The sequence below is a fragment of the Salmo salar genome, chromosome ssa24 (genome assembly GCF_905237065.1).
Source record: "Salmo salar chromosome ssa24, Ssal_v3.1, whole genome shotgun sequence".
In the NCBI taxonomy this organism is placed as follows: Eukaryota; Metazoa; Chordata; class Actinopteri; order Salmoniformes; family Salmonidae; genus Salmo; species Salmo salar.
Window position 1 is genome coordinate 7162378 of NC_059465.1, and position 13077 is coordinate 7175454.

The 13077-nt window shown below is 43.2% G+C and overlaps 1 protein-coding gene across 1 annotated transcript; it reads left to right on the plus strand.

The window, feature by feature from the left end:
• Window positions 1–999: 999 nt before the first annotated feature.
• Window positions 1000–11523, plus strand: LOC106585169 (ELMO domain-containing protein 3). Its single transcript, XM_014171082.2, has 13 exons — window positions 1000–1074; window positions 1811–2315; window positions 3247–3318; window positions 4098–4172; window positions 4813–4882; window positions 5239–5301; window positions 5427–5515; window positions 5632–5755; window positions 5841–5963; window positions 6095–6225; window positions 6366–6442; window positions 6556–6683; window positions 6812–11523. Exons 2-13 carry the CDS (start codon window positions 2280–2282, stop codon window positions 7048–7050), a joined length of 1227 nt encoding a protein of 408 aa, XP_014026557.1. The 5' UTR covers window positions 1000–1074; window positions 1811–2279; the 3' UTR covers window positions 7051–11523.
• The last annotated feature ends 1554 nt before the right edge of the window (window positions 11524–13077 follow it).

Sequence of the window (13077 nt, forward strand, 5' to 3'; positions counted from 1 at the left end):
AAATCAGCAGGGGATCAAATACTTTTCTCCCTCACTGTATGTCCTCGCCTGCAATATAGTCCTCATGCCCCAGCCTTTCTCTGTGGTCGCCAGGCCGGCTAACCCTGATGCTGGATGGGATGGAGAGCACCAGTTTAACTACCTACTGTACGTCACCCCAGCCCACACATGTTCTACCACAATGATGTCAAAGGTTTACATAGGTGGTGTGCCCAGGGGGATCTGGTCAGAGAGCTGTTATTTCTCAGAGTACATGTCCATGCCGAGCCCTGCGAGCTGACCACAGCCAGGGACAGCCAGTCACCAGGAATAACTGCTTTCCTACCAGTGTTTCCCCTACACCATTGGATAACTGTAAACACATTGGTGAACTAACCGCATGTAGCGCTAATCGTAATGTTTTGGCGCAATGTTTATCTTCTCATTTTAGGTATTTTTTCCCCCTTCAAATTTAAAAGCGGAAGAGCATGTGAATGTGCAGTCAGCCAAAGAATAAAATGTGCCCTGGTCCAGGTGCTGGACAGTTTTGTGATTGGGTGTGGTTAACCTGACTCTAGATCTGTGCCAATGGGAAACCAATGCAGAGCGGTCAAATATGTCAGTTTGTGTTAAATGCCAGATGTCTCTATGGGGGTTTGAGGGATGGATCGTGAAGACATGAAATTATAGTCGTAAACGTATTATTTTTCTACTTTGCGTCAACAAAGGTATAGAGTACAGTGAGTAAGTTCACATCATTCTGACCTGTACAGCATCCGATCACAACCATGGCCTCAGCGCACACTCACACATACCATTTTTCAGGCCACTTTACAGGACAGGTGCATTGTGGTTATATATGTGTTTATATTACCATAAACAGTTTACTATACCATCGATTTTCAGTGTCCAGTACAATCAAGGTCCATTCTGGGAAATGTATCACTGGCTTTGCTTTAGCCATGACGTAATCGAAAAGGAACCGTCCAGCACAGGCAGTTTAGGCAGGGCAGGAAACCACAATTCCCAGAATGCACTTGAAGTTAACTGTGGAAAGGGGGAAGGGAAACTGAGATTGGAGGGAGTGAAACTGAGGTAAAAATAAACTGTATTAAACGATATTTAACTATTATATAGATAATCGCTGCTGTGAGATGAATGTTTAAGAAATAGAGAGAAATAAAACAAATCCGAAAATGTTTTGACAGTGTCCAGAAGGCCAGTAGTTAAACTAGTGGTTGGCTTGTGAAAAAATATTTAGCTTGCTAACTAGGCTAACTTAGCTTAGATTTAGAGTTAGCTAGCTAATGTTAGCTTGCTGGATGACGGTACTTCAGAGCCACTGATGTTGACTGTCTTCTGAGCACAAATGTTATGCAAAAAAAAAACGCATTCATGATGTAGATAGCTAGCCAGTGCTTACTGAATGTACAGTAAGTTAGACTAGCTAGCAGTAGCCTGTCAGCTCACGTAGCTAGCTTGCTAACGTACCGGTAGTTAGTTATGTTGTCAGTTAAGTTACCGGTAACGTTAATCACGTTTCAGATTGTACCTTGAAGTTTTTTGATTTTTGTGTAGGCTGTGAGTGGGTCTTCGGTATCACGTTACCATTTGGTGAGCCTAGTTTGACAGCTTGATAACGGTTCTAGCTATGTACTGTAGCTAGCTAACGTTAGCTAATCATTCAATGAGTTTGGTTTGGATACTTTTTCAAAAGATAATTGGAAATAGACACTTGATCAGTTTGTGTTCATTAATAATTATTATGCTTTTGACATTTTATTTGTAAGCTAGCTAGTTACCCACCTTATTTTTCTGCCCCAAATTGCAGATATCCATGACAACCAGGTTGACATAGCATGACATGAGTGCCCCCTATTGGTTAGATCCTGTCAAGGAGAAGGCCCACTCCAACTCTGCAAGACTTCAAGACTCGCCCCATCTGGGTTTGAACATTGTTACATCGTGGATGTGAGGTGCCAACATTGAGTGTCAAAGCAATGAAGCGGCTGGGAAAGAAAGAGGCCATACCAGACCAGCAGTGTCCATACCCAGCCCTGCAGCCCCTCTAATGGGGCAGGATGCACAACAATTTAATTCAATGAGATCAACCTGTTGACTCTAGTCTGGACCAAGAGAGAGGAAGGAAGGAGAAGTTCGAAAAACAGTAGTTGTGGAAAGGGACACAGACAACATGAGGGTCTTCCCAATAGCACTTTTGACCACCTTAGTCTGAGAAATTAGGCTTTAAAGAACAGGGATTACCCACTCACACATACATAGACTCACACACTCATGCCATGGAAGAGGACAGCGGTGTCACATCACACACGGAGGTAGGTGTTTTAACCTTGAATAGTCTAACCTTTTGAAGTAGTTTAAACTGTGTGTAAAACTATGTGATTAACAGTCGCATCAGCTGTATACAATGAAATGGAAGTATCAGTCAACAGATATCAGTCAAGTTCCAAATCAACATTTTGACCTTATGGCCTGTTCTGTACACATGTTAACTGTATACGGTCTGTGTGATACCATCACAGGGGTAGACAATGTGGGTGTGGTGGTATTCAATCAGATTGCACAATGAGACTTGCTGCACTAACAGATCTATGTGCTTGAAGGTACAACCTTATAGTACTGTAGACGCATCCATTAGACAGTTTTGACTATTGACCGCGAAATGCGTGGTGCTTAGCTGAATTTCCATCTCTCCCTTCTGTTTTTAATCCCCATTGTGTTAGTGAGTAGAGGAGGAAGTAATGAAGCATCTTCCCCTCTAAAGTGTTCACATGGGGAAATGAAAGGTTTCCACCACAAAGTAGCCTAACAGTTCTCTTTCTCTGCTGTGTCTGCACTGGCAATGTACCATCCTGCCAGGGGTGGATTCATTAGTTGGATTCTGTCGCAAAACATTTGGTCTCTGTTTTGCAACAGAATCTATTTACTATAGGAACCAAATGGACAGAAACGGAATGAAATGGGGAGGGACCTACCAAAATCTGTCCAATAGAGAAACTCATTTTCGTAGCAAAACGTTTTCCGTTTGGAGTAAACGTTTTAAGTCGCAAAACATTTAGCAACCGACCAAACTTTTTGCAACGGAATCAGACTAATAAATACACCCCAGGTCAGGTGAGAGGGTAACCACCTGATCCTTAGCTGCATCTCATTCCACAGAGATGTTCCTGCCCCCTTACTTCCTGTTCTTCCATGCTACCCTGGCTGTGTCTGATGATGCCTCTCGGTCTGTCCCCCTCCTCTCAGGGTCTGAATGGTGTGTCCCATGAATGTAAAGAGACAGAGGAGCTAACCAATGGCCACTTTAACCACAAACCTGTGAGTACAACAACCAACCAGAGTTTCCCTTTCAGAGATGTTTGTTTAAACATTTTTATTAAGCAGGAGTTTCTGTATACCTCTCCTGTTATCATCAGTATGGACTGGTAGCTTGTTGGTCCTGCTGTTCTATGTTGCATTGTGCAGTGGTGGAAAAAGTACCCAGTTGTCATACTTGAGTAAAAGTAAAGATACCTTAGTTGAAAATGGCTCAAGTGAAAGTCACCCAGTAAAATACTATTTGAGTAAAAGTCAAAGTATTTGGCATTAAATATACTTAAGTAAATGTAATTGCTAAAATATACTTAAGAATCAGAAGTAAAAGTATAAATCATTTCAAATTTCTTATATTAAGCAAACCAGACAGCACCATTTTCTTTTTTTTAATTTATTTACGGATAGCCAGGGGCACACTCCACACTCAGATATAATTTACAAACAATGCATTTGTGTTTAGTGAGTCCGCCAGATAAGAGGCAATAGGTATGACCTCCCTGTTATCTTGAGAAGTGCGTGAATTGGACCATTTTCTTGTCCTGCCAAGCACTCAAAATGTAACGAGTGCTTTTTGATGTCACGGAAAATGAATGGAGTAAAAAGTATATTGTTTTCTTTAGGAATGTAGTGAAGTGAAAGTAAATATATTTTTTTAAATATATATAAATAGCAAAGTAAAGTATAGATACCCCCAAAAAACTACTTTAGTACTTTTAAGTATTTTTACTTAAATACTTTCCACCACTGGCATTGTGTAACCTGTTGTGTTTCTGTATTCCCAGGTGATTAATGGACTGACGCCAGGCCATAGTGTCAAAGAGCACGCCAATGGCAGTTCACTGCTCAAGTCTCTGCCAGTGAGTTGCTCTATACTGGACCTCATGTCAAAGACATTACAGGAAAGGGAACCGACCCTACTGTTGTTCTTTAAAAAAAAAAAATGTGTGTTTACAGATACACTGAGTATACCAAACATTAGGAAAACCGTCCTAATATTTAGTTGCACCCCCTGCTTTTGCCTTCAGAACAGACTAATTTCGTCAGGGCATAGACTATAAGGTGTCTAAAGCGTTCCATAGAGATGCTGGCCCATGTTGACTCTAATGCTTTCCACTGTTGTCAAGTTCGCTGGATGTCCTTTGGGTGTTGGACCATTCTTGATACACACGGGAAACAGTTCAGCTTGAAAAACCCAGCAGCGTTGCAGTTCTTGACACAAACAGGTGCACCTGGCACCTACTACCATACCCTATTCAAAGGCACTTAAATCTTTTGTCTTGCCCATTAACCCTCTGAATGGCACGCACACACAATCCATGTTTCAATTGTCTCAAGGCTTAAAAAAATCCTTCTTTATCCTGTCCCCCCCTTCACGATTTGAAGTGGGTTTAACAAGTCGGTAATGGATCATAAGGGATCATAGCTTTCATCTGCATTCACCTGGTCAGTCTATGTCATGGAAGGAGCAGGTGTCCTTAATGTTTTTGATTTGTCTAGATTTCAGCTCTGAAGCAGAATGGCCTTCTGCAGTCCCTGGCTACAGGAGGAGAACAACCCAAGACTGAAGGTAAGACACAGTACACTCACAGTGGCCCCTCTTCCCAAAGGAACAACCATGTATCCTAGCTACCAGGCAACCCTAGCAGGTCCCCGTCCCCCCCCAGGCCGGCAATGGGAGGGTGGAGAGATGAAGAAGAGGAGGAGGGGCAGGGTATGAAATGATGGTGTCATGGCGTAGAGGAGGAGAAGGTGTCGTTCAGATTGAAAATTAACTGGAGAGGTGGTGGGACCATATCACCATGACTGAACGACACTCCTCACCTGTGTGTGTGTGTGTGTGTGTGTGTGTGTGTGTGTGTGTGTGTGTGTGTGTGTGTGTGTGTGTGTGTGATGGATTTGTTTCTCAACTGTGTGTGTTTGCAGAGGAGAGTGCGGAGGTGGAGCAGGCTCGAGAGGAGTGGGAGGCTCTAGAGAGTATCCAACCAGGTGAGTTGTTGTTAGGAGCAACATCTACCTATTCCCTGGCTGCCTGAAAGCTGTGACGTATTACTCCTCCATTCTAGGTTGTATACGAATCTGTTGAAGTGTGTTATTGTCCTGTGTGTCTCCAGTGGTCAGTGAGGAGTCCAGTCCTACTCCTCTCATCTCCTTTAATGAGGCGTTGCAGCACTTCCAGACCACAGACCTTGGCGAGGTGCTGGTAAGAATGTGGGTCTTTCTGTGTCTGGGGGTTTTAGGACTGCATTGTAGAGTCTCACTCTCATCATTACAAAAAAAAATGTCAGTTTGCTTTTTGTCCCTTCTCTCTCTCTGTAGAAGAACATCCAGCCCACCATCCGTAGGACGGGTCTGGCCGCTATCACACACTTCCTGTTCGGCCCGCCACGAATTCAACGAGAACTACTGGAGGAGAGGGACCTGGTCTTCGCCATCGCACAGTGTAAGTGTGTGTGTTTGAATGAGAGAGCGGGAGAGCCGTTTTGCAGACGATAAGAGGCTGATTTTGTGTGTGTTCCTCTCTGTAGGTTCTTTGGATAACAGTCAGGCTGTACACATGCGTGTTCTACAGACCATCTATAAGAGGCTGACAGGCAGCAAGCAGGACTGTCCTCGGTTCGGCACCCACTGGGAGAATGTGGGCTTTCAAGGTGAGAGACGTCTTCTGCATCTATACTTCATTAGATGCCGCCCTCACACTGAGATGAAAAGTGTGATAAGATTATATTGCTATGAAGAAATGAACAAAACACTGAAATGCTGAGTGTGTGTCTGTGTGTAGGTATGGACCCAGCCACAGACCTGCGTGGTACAGGTTTCCTGGGGCTGATGCACACCCTGTACCTGGTGATGGACCCTGAGACTCTGCCTCTAGCCAGAGACATCTACAAGCTGTCCCAACACCCCACACAGGTACATACATACACTGGCCACAAACTATTCAGGTTAAGGCAAGTAGGGACATCTATGTAATGTGTTCCTGGCTACTTGAATAGTCTTTTTATTTACAAATCCCATTTGGTTTCTACTCTTTCTGCCCAATCTTTCTCCAGAACTTTCCGTTCTGTGTGATGTCCATCAACATGACCCGCATCGCCCTGCATGCACTCAGAGAAGAGGCCCTCTCCAAGTAAGTGTCCTGCCCTGCTGCTCTACCACAGACACATTGGCTTGACAGAAACTCACAAGAGCCTAGTCACTTGCTTACAAGATGTTCTCACTTTTGTGTGTGTGGTCATCCAGGGAGTGTAACCGTCGACAGCAGGTAGTGGGGGTGTTGAATGAGTTCTTTGTTGCCACGTTCTTGCACCTCTACCAGCTTTGGAAGAGCCAGCAGAAGACTATCTCTGACTCTGGCTTCGTCCTCAAAGGTAACGCCCTGTGTTTTTACCCAAGGCTTAACAAAGCCCAGTTCTTTCAGTATCATGTCATTATTAACAACATCCCTTTGTAACACAATCACATCCTTGACATCCACTGTGTCTCTGCTCCCCTCCAGAAGTGGAGCTGTTTGCCAAAAAGAACCCCAAGCAGATGCTGCGTCGGCTTGACGTCTTCCTGAGGGAGAGAAGGTCGGGCAGCGCACCCCGGGCCTCCCCAGACCCCACGGCCCAGCAACCCTCACCCTGCCTGGGGGAGAGAGGGGCCAGGTCTGAGGGAACCAGGGGCAAGGAGATGCACTTCACTGGAGTGTGTGAGCTGACCCCAGACATGGAGGGAGAGGCCAGGCTCATCTGAGACATAGGGAGAGATAGAGAGAGAGTGAGAAAGACTATGTGAGTACAGCTAGACTACTCTGAGCTGGAAAGAGAGTGTGTGTCTGTTTGTGTGTGTGTGTGTGTGTGAGACCAAAAGAGAATGAGGACCCCACCAAGCCCTGACCCCACTACTATGTGGTACATACCCATTGATGCTGTAAAGCTGCTCTCAGATCAGTTTGTATGGGATCCCTTTTCTCCCAACAGAAGTACATGATGGTGTGGCAGTCAGATAACACTAAATCACAGACATGGGACTGATGGATGAATAGAAGATGTCATTAAAGAGGAAGAGAGAGTGAATGAAATATTAACGTTTTCTCTGGGTCTAGTGCAGGGACAGGCAATTTTACCATACAAGGACACACCTGATTCTTCTACTAATCATCCAATCATAGTCTTTAATCAAGGCGTCGATAAGTCGAATCAGGTGTGTTTCAGCTTGGCTGGAGCCAAAGCCTGCAGAGTAAGAATGCTCACCCTTGGTTTATTGAATAGCTGCCAAGCCCCAGGGCACCGATCTGTCTATACGGCCCTAGTAGAGTTCTGGAAAGCCATAGTGTGTATGTCTGTTTTCTACTGTCAGCAGAACCAAGCCTGGGTGTGTGTGTGTGCTGGGTATGAAGGTAAAGGTCTGTGTTGGCTATAGGGAGTTGGAACAGTGAGCAATGTGTTTGTGTGTGTAGTCAGGCTTATGTGTGTGGTGGGTCTGTGGGCTCCGATGGTTCTTGTCTCCATCTCCCAGTGCAGGTTGAATAGGCCCAGAGCCCCCCTATTGTATGGGGGATATATTTTTTAATAATTTAAAAACTATTTTAGTCCTTTCCAAAGGGATAGCTGTCATGACAATAGATGAGATTATACTGTATATGAAATGATATTATATGGATAAAGTACTTGATGGTATTTATAAAAGTGAGAGGAATTTATTATGCTAAGAAACTCAGGATGAGGGTTAGAGTTGTTAAGCCCAGTTCAAATACATAATGAGACGCGACGCAACTGTCTTTAAGGTGAACTCAGCAAAATGACATTGCCACGTGCAGCAACGATTTCAAGACTTCGCGCTCGCCACAGTATCTGCGCACGCGCACAGGTTCGCTTCAGGCTGTTGGCGCGTGGTAGCCACAGGACCAAAACAACGGAGAAATTGAGCCTCATTGCGTTAGTTGTTGCGGAAATTTACCCACTATGCTGTTTACTTTCTGCATCTACGTCATACCGCCGAGTTTACCTTTAAGGTGTTTTAGAACTAAGTTTGTTTGATATGAACGGTGTCGTTTTAGAACGTCTCAGGTCGTCGCCTGCAGTTTCAAAGATTCAACATGACAAAGCTTTAGCTAAAGTCTTGCTACCGAGACTGATCCATTTAGCCAATCAGAGAAAAGTGCGCTAACGTTCTGTGTTCAGCCAAGCGACAATTAGCTAGCTATGTTGCTGCACGTAGCTAGCCTAGCTTGCTGATACAGTATTTATCTGGCAAGTCATAAAATGCACCCTGTTTCTTGTGCGTGTATTTTAGGACACTCGTTTGCTACAAGTGGCAACTTCGTTTCAAAGTTTCATCACGTCATTATAAAGAGGCACTGTTGCTGTGGAAAAGGTCTCAACTGCACATCTCGTCTTGATCTGATTTCCCCTTCTTTAGTCAGCTGTTGTACAACATTCTAAAATTATCTACTTGTTATCTCGTCGTATCTGAACTGGGATTTAGCCTTCGTCTCAAATATGTTTTAGTAGGCCCTATATAATGTTCTACTTTTGATCATATGCCCTGTGTTTCTCTGGTCAAAAGTAGTGTATTACATAATACACATGGTTTCATTTGAGATTAGCATTTAGACAGGTCAGTCAAGCCAACAGTTGACTAGCCATGGATTAGCAGAGTGTGTTGGTGGGCTGGTTTAGTCAGACTAGTGATTGAAGTCTGCTGGAAGCTTTGTACATACATTCCGTTATAGAGCATCCAACCGGAGTTGTTTGACCAATGTAATCGTCTGTGGGTTATCTGACTAAATGGATTGTGCACACAAATTACACCTTTAGCTAATCTCATGGATATCTAGAATGAGCTAAAGGTTAGGGTGTCCATAGACAATGTGGTATTGTTATGATGGGGAACACTTGTGATTTGGGAGAATTTACTCCTTTGAAATTATAAGCTGATAGTGATGATAACAGTGAAGGGTGTCTCTAAGAAGGTGTACCGTATGCAATCCCAATTCTGTTATGGATAATCAGTAATAATAGTGTTGTATGATGAGGGAAATCCTTCCTTATTTCAGGGTGTGTGTGCTTGTGTTTGTGGGGAATGGTACAGTATGGCAGGGGAGCATAGCTCTGCAGTCTCAATCAGTAGCATGTTCAGGTAGCACTAGTACTGTAGCATCCGATAGCATCCTTGTTGTTTTACCTTCCTTGTAGAATTTGTTGCTCTTGGTCATGTCTCATTTACAGTCTTTAGTGTCAGTGAGTGGTTCAAGCTGTTACTATAGGACATTCACCCCCCCCCCCCTTCTACAAGAGACACACACATCTCATTAGTGGAGCTACTCAGTGGATGAATGTTTTTGAGGTACTTGTAGATCTTCGAAGCCTGTTCTTAAATATGATCTTTGTCTTCTGCTCTGAAAGCAGAACAAGTAGGATGGGGTCATTTGAACCATACTGTAGAATTACAGTGACGTCATTCTGTGAGTAGGATGCTGCTTGTGTTCCAGATGGTTCTATTGTGTCTGCTTGCCCAGAGGATGTCATGTTACCCTCTAAGGGAAGCCTATAAAATTGGATGTATCACTGTGTCAGGGGTTATCTCCTTTGAGGTAAAACAAACCCATTCAATTTATTCTAAAATATACACATTACATAAACATCTATAAACATGGACATTATCAGCTCCTATACATAGCCTACCTTGTTTTATTGGGTTATTTCCAAGCACATTACTCTCCACATCTACCCCCTATTTTTTTTAAAGGAATTCGTGCTCATTATTTTGCCAAGTGTATGTGTTTTTTGTATCAGCAAAATTTGCACTCTTATAGAATGTTGGAGGTGTGTACAGTGTGAGTGTTGCTAGGTGGCTGAATATTATGCTTTGTCTGTGTTGTGTTTTCAGACCGGCTTAAAGGAACAGGGCTCTACTCAATATCTCATTGTAGCCATAATCTTATCATAGCCCTCTTTAATCTGAAATAATGGACTAAAGTCAATTTTATATATTTTTTATTTATTTAAAAAGGCAAGTCAGTTAAGAACAAATTCTTATTTACAATGGCAGCCTACCGGGGAACAGTGGGTTAACTGCCTTGTTCAGGGGCAGAACGACAGATTTTTACCTTGTCAGCTCGGCGATTCGATCCAGCAACCTTTCGGTTACTGGCCCAGCGCTCTAACCACTAGGCTACCTGCCACCCCGTCAATAATTTAACTGAACCTGCATTTCAGATCGTGAAGATACACATATAAAGTTATTTTTTTGTTCTATTTTAGCAGAGGGGCTTGTTTCAGTTCATTGTGTGAATCAGGAAGTTTGTACAGAAGGTGATTGTAACTATATGATTGTCAGTAGGGCGTTCTATTGAAACACATTGCTTACCACAAGACTTGAGACAAATCTTCTTTCTCTTCTTTGAATGTCTGTTAAGGACAATGGCTTCTCACTTCATATAATGGCAGATTGTATCTTTTCTCTTTCCTTAGTTATACACACTCCCTCATACACAGCTTGGATGTCAAATGTCATGTATATTCCACACCTGAAACACTAGTGAACTAACACTGAAGCTGGTAGGTCTATGTACTTTATTTCAAATGACACAGGCCCACTATAGGCCCAACCACACGCTTAGATCCACATAGCTTTATGTCAGCTTGACTGCAGATCCTCTCTAATGGATTTTTGAACAATCATTACTGATGTTGACTATGTTAATGATAAGCTAATTTACTTGTCGCTTCGACGGTATCCACTTTCTTGTGTGTATTAGTGATTGTTCCCACCTTTGACCATGTCAGGTAAAAAAATGAGAAATAACAATGATATTAGTTTCTGATCGTACAGAAAAATTGTGTTGCTTCTCCAAATTTGATTTGCAGTCCTAAATCAAGGTCTTGGCTTGAAATTTGCACCAGTTATGTCATATTTTGTTTTCAACAGTTAGATCTCAGTTCAAAACCAAGAGAAAACGGGTCTTAAGCAGGATGCAAGGTACTCTGAAATGAGTGGTCTGAATCTCTGCTTTGTCGACAACAAATCATTTCCTGAATCCCCTGCGCTTTATATGAAGATGTTCTACTGTTGCTTTTGTTGTCTTTTTTCCCTGAAAGCATTTTATGACTGTACCTTAATTGTAGACGCCCTATTTTATAATGAGAGTTATTTCAGAAATGTGTGCCGTTGTACAGTAAGATGTATGTTATGGAGAAACCTAAATAAATGCAATTGAAAACAGTTATTTGCTCTCTTTCTTTGTGTTGCGGTTATTATTCTTGTATTTGTATTTATTAAGGATCCCCATTTACGGTTGCACATTTTGGGGAATATTCAGAGGTGGGAATTAATGGGAATATATGGGAATTAATGTTTTTTTGCATTGGATATATTTACCATATCATATGGAGACAGAAACAAACCTTTTACTTTATAAGTATACATCATTGCAAATAATTAAATCCTTCCAAAATAAATACAATTATAAAAGATTTGTCACGAATTGAACTTTAATTAAATGAGTTGACTCAACTAAAGCTTTGGTTGTCTTCCTCTCAGGCTTCCATGTCTTCTCCTTGGACCTCCTCAATGTCCATCTCTTGAACATCAGACTTTGAGGCCTCATCTTCACTGTCACTTTCCAACCTTGTTGAGGATGGCTCGTCAGGCTCAAAAGCCTCAAATTTGCCCAGATGGCCACCAAATTTTCAACCCTTGTATTGGTCAGCCTGCTGCGTGCTTTGGTGTGTGTGTTCCCAAACAAGGACCAGTTGCGCTCCGAGGCGGCTGATGTTGGTAGGATTTGGAGGATGATGGAGGCAACATGAGAAATAGCCTCAGATCCACAAAGTCCCTTCCACCAGGTGGCTGATGAGATATGTTGGCACGACAGCCATATTGCATCTCCATCCCAAAGCCCTTGCTTGGAAGTGTACTTTGCCAGACTGCCAAGAACCTTGCCCTCATCCAGGCCAAGGAGGCGAGACACGGTAGTGATGACACCATTGGCCTTGTTGATCTCTGCACCAGACAGGATGCTCTTGCCAGCATACTTGGGGTCCAACATGTACACTGCGGCGTGTATGGGCTTCAGGTGTAAGTCTTCACGCTTTTTTATGTATTTCAAAACTGCAGTTTCCTCTGCTTGGAGCAACAGTGAAGTGGGCAGGGCAGTACCGATTTCTTCTCTTACATCTGCAAGCAGAGTCTGAACATCAGATAGGATGGCATTGTCTCCCTCAATCCGTGCAATTGCTACTGCTATAGGTTTCAGGTTGCTTACCACTCTCTCCCAAAATATATCATCTTGATGGGGCTGTCCATATCGGCAGACTGTGATATGGCCATTTCTTGGAGAGACTCCTTCCCCTCCAGGAGACTGTCAAACATGATGACAACACCACCCCAACTGGTGTTGCTGGGTAGCTTCAATGTGGTGCTCTTATTCTTCTCACTTTACTTTATGAGGTAGATTGCTGCTATAACTTGATGACCCTTCACATACCTAACTATTTCCTTGGCTCTCTTGTAGTGTATCCATTGTTTTCAGCACCATGATGTCCTTGAGGTGCAGATTTAATGCATGAGCAGCACAGCCGATGGGTGTGATGTGAGGGTAGGACTCCTCCACTTTAGACCAAGCAGCCTTCATGTTCGTAGCATTGTCTGTCACCAGTGCAAATACCTTCTGTGGTCCAAGGTCATTGATGACTGCCTTCAGCTCATCTGCAATGTAGAGACCGGTGTGTCTGTTGTCCCTTGTGTCTGCACTCTTGTAGAGTGGTGGAGAACATT

Coding starts and splice junctions, on each gene's coding strand:
- LOC106585169 (XM_014171082.2), top strand. CDS start 2,280: ATGGAAGAGGACAGCGGTGTCACATCACACACGGAG. Junction 3,319..4,097: donor GCCACTTTAACCACAAACCT/GTGAGTACAACA, acceptor CTGTATTCCCAG/GTGATTAATGGACTGACGCC. Junction 5,302..5,426: donor TCTAGAGAGTATCCAACCAG/GTGAGTTGTTGT, acceptor GTGTGTCTCCAG/TGGTCAGTGAGGAGTCCAGT.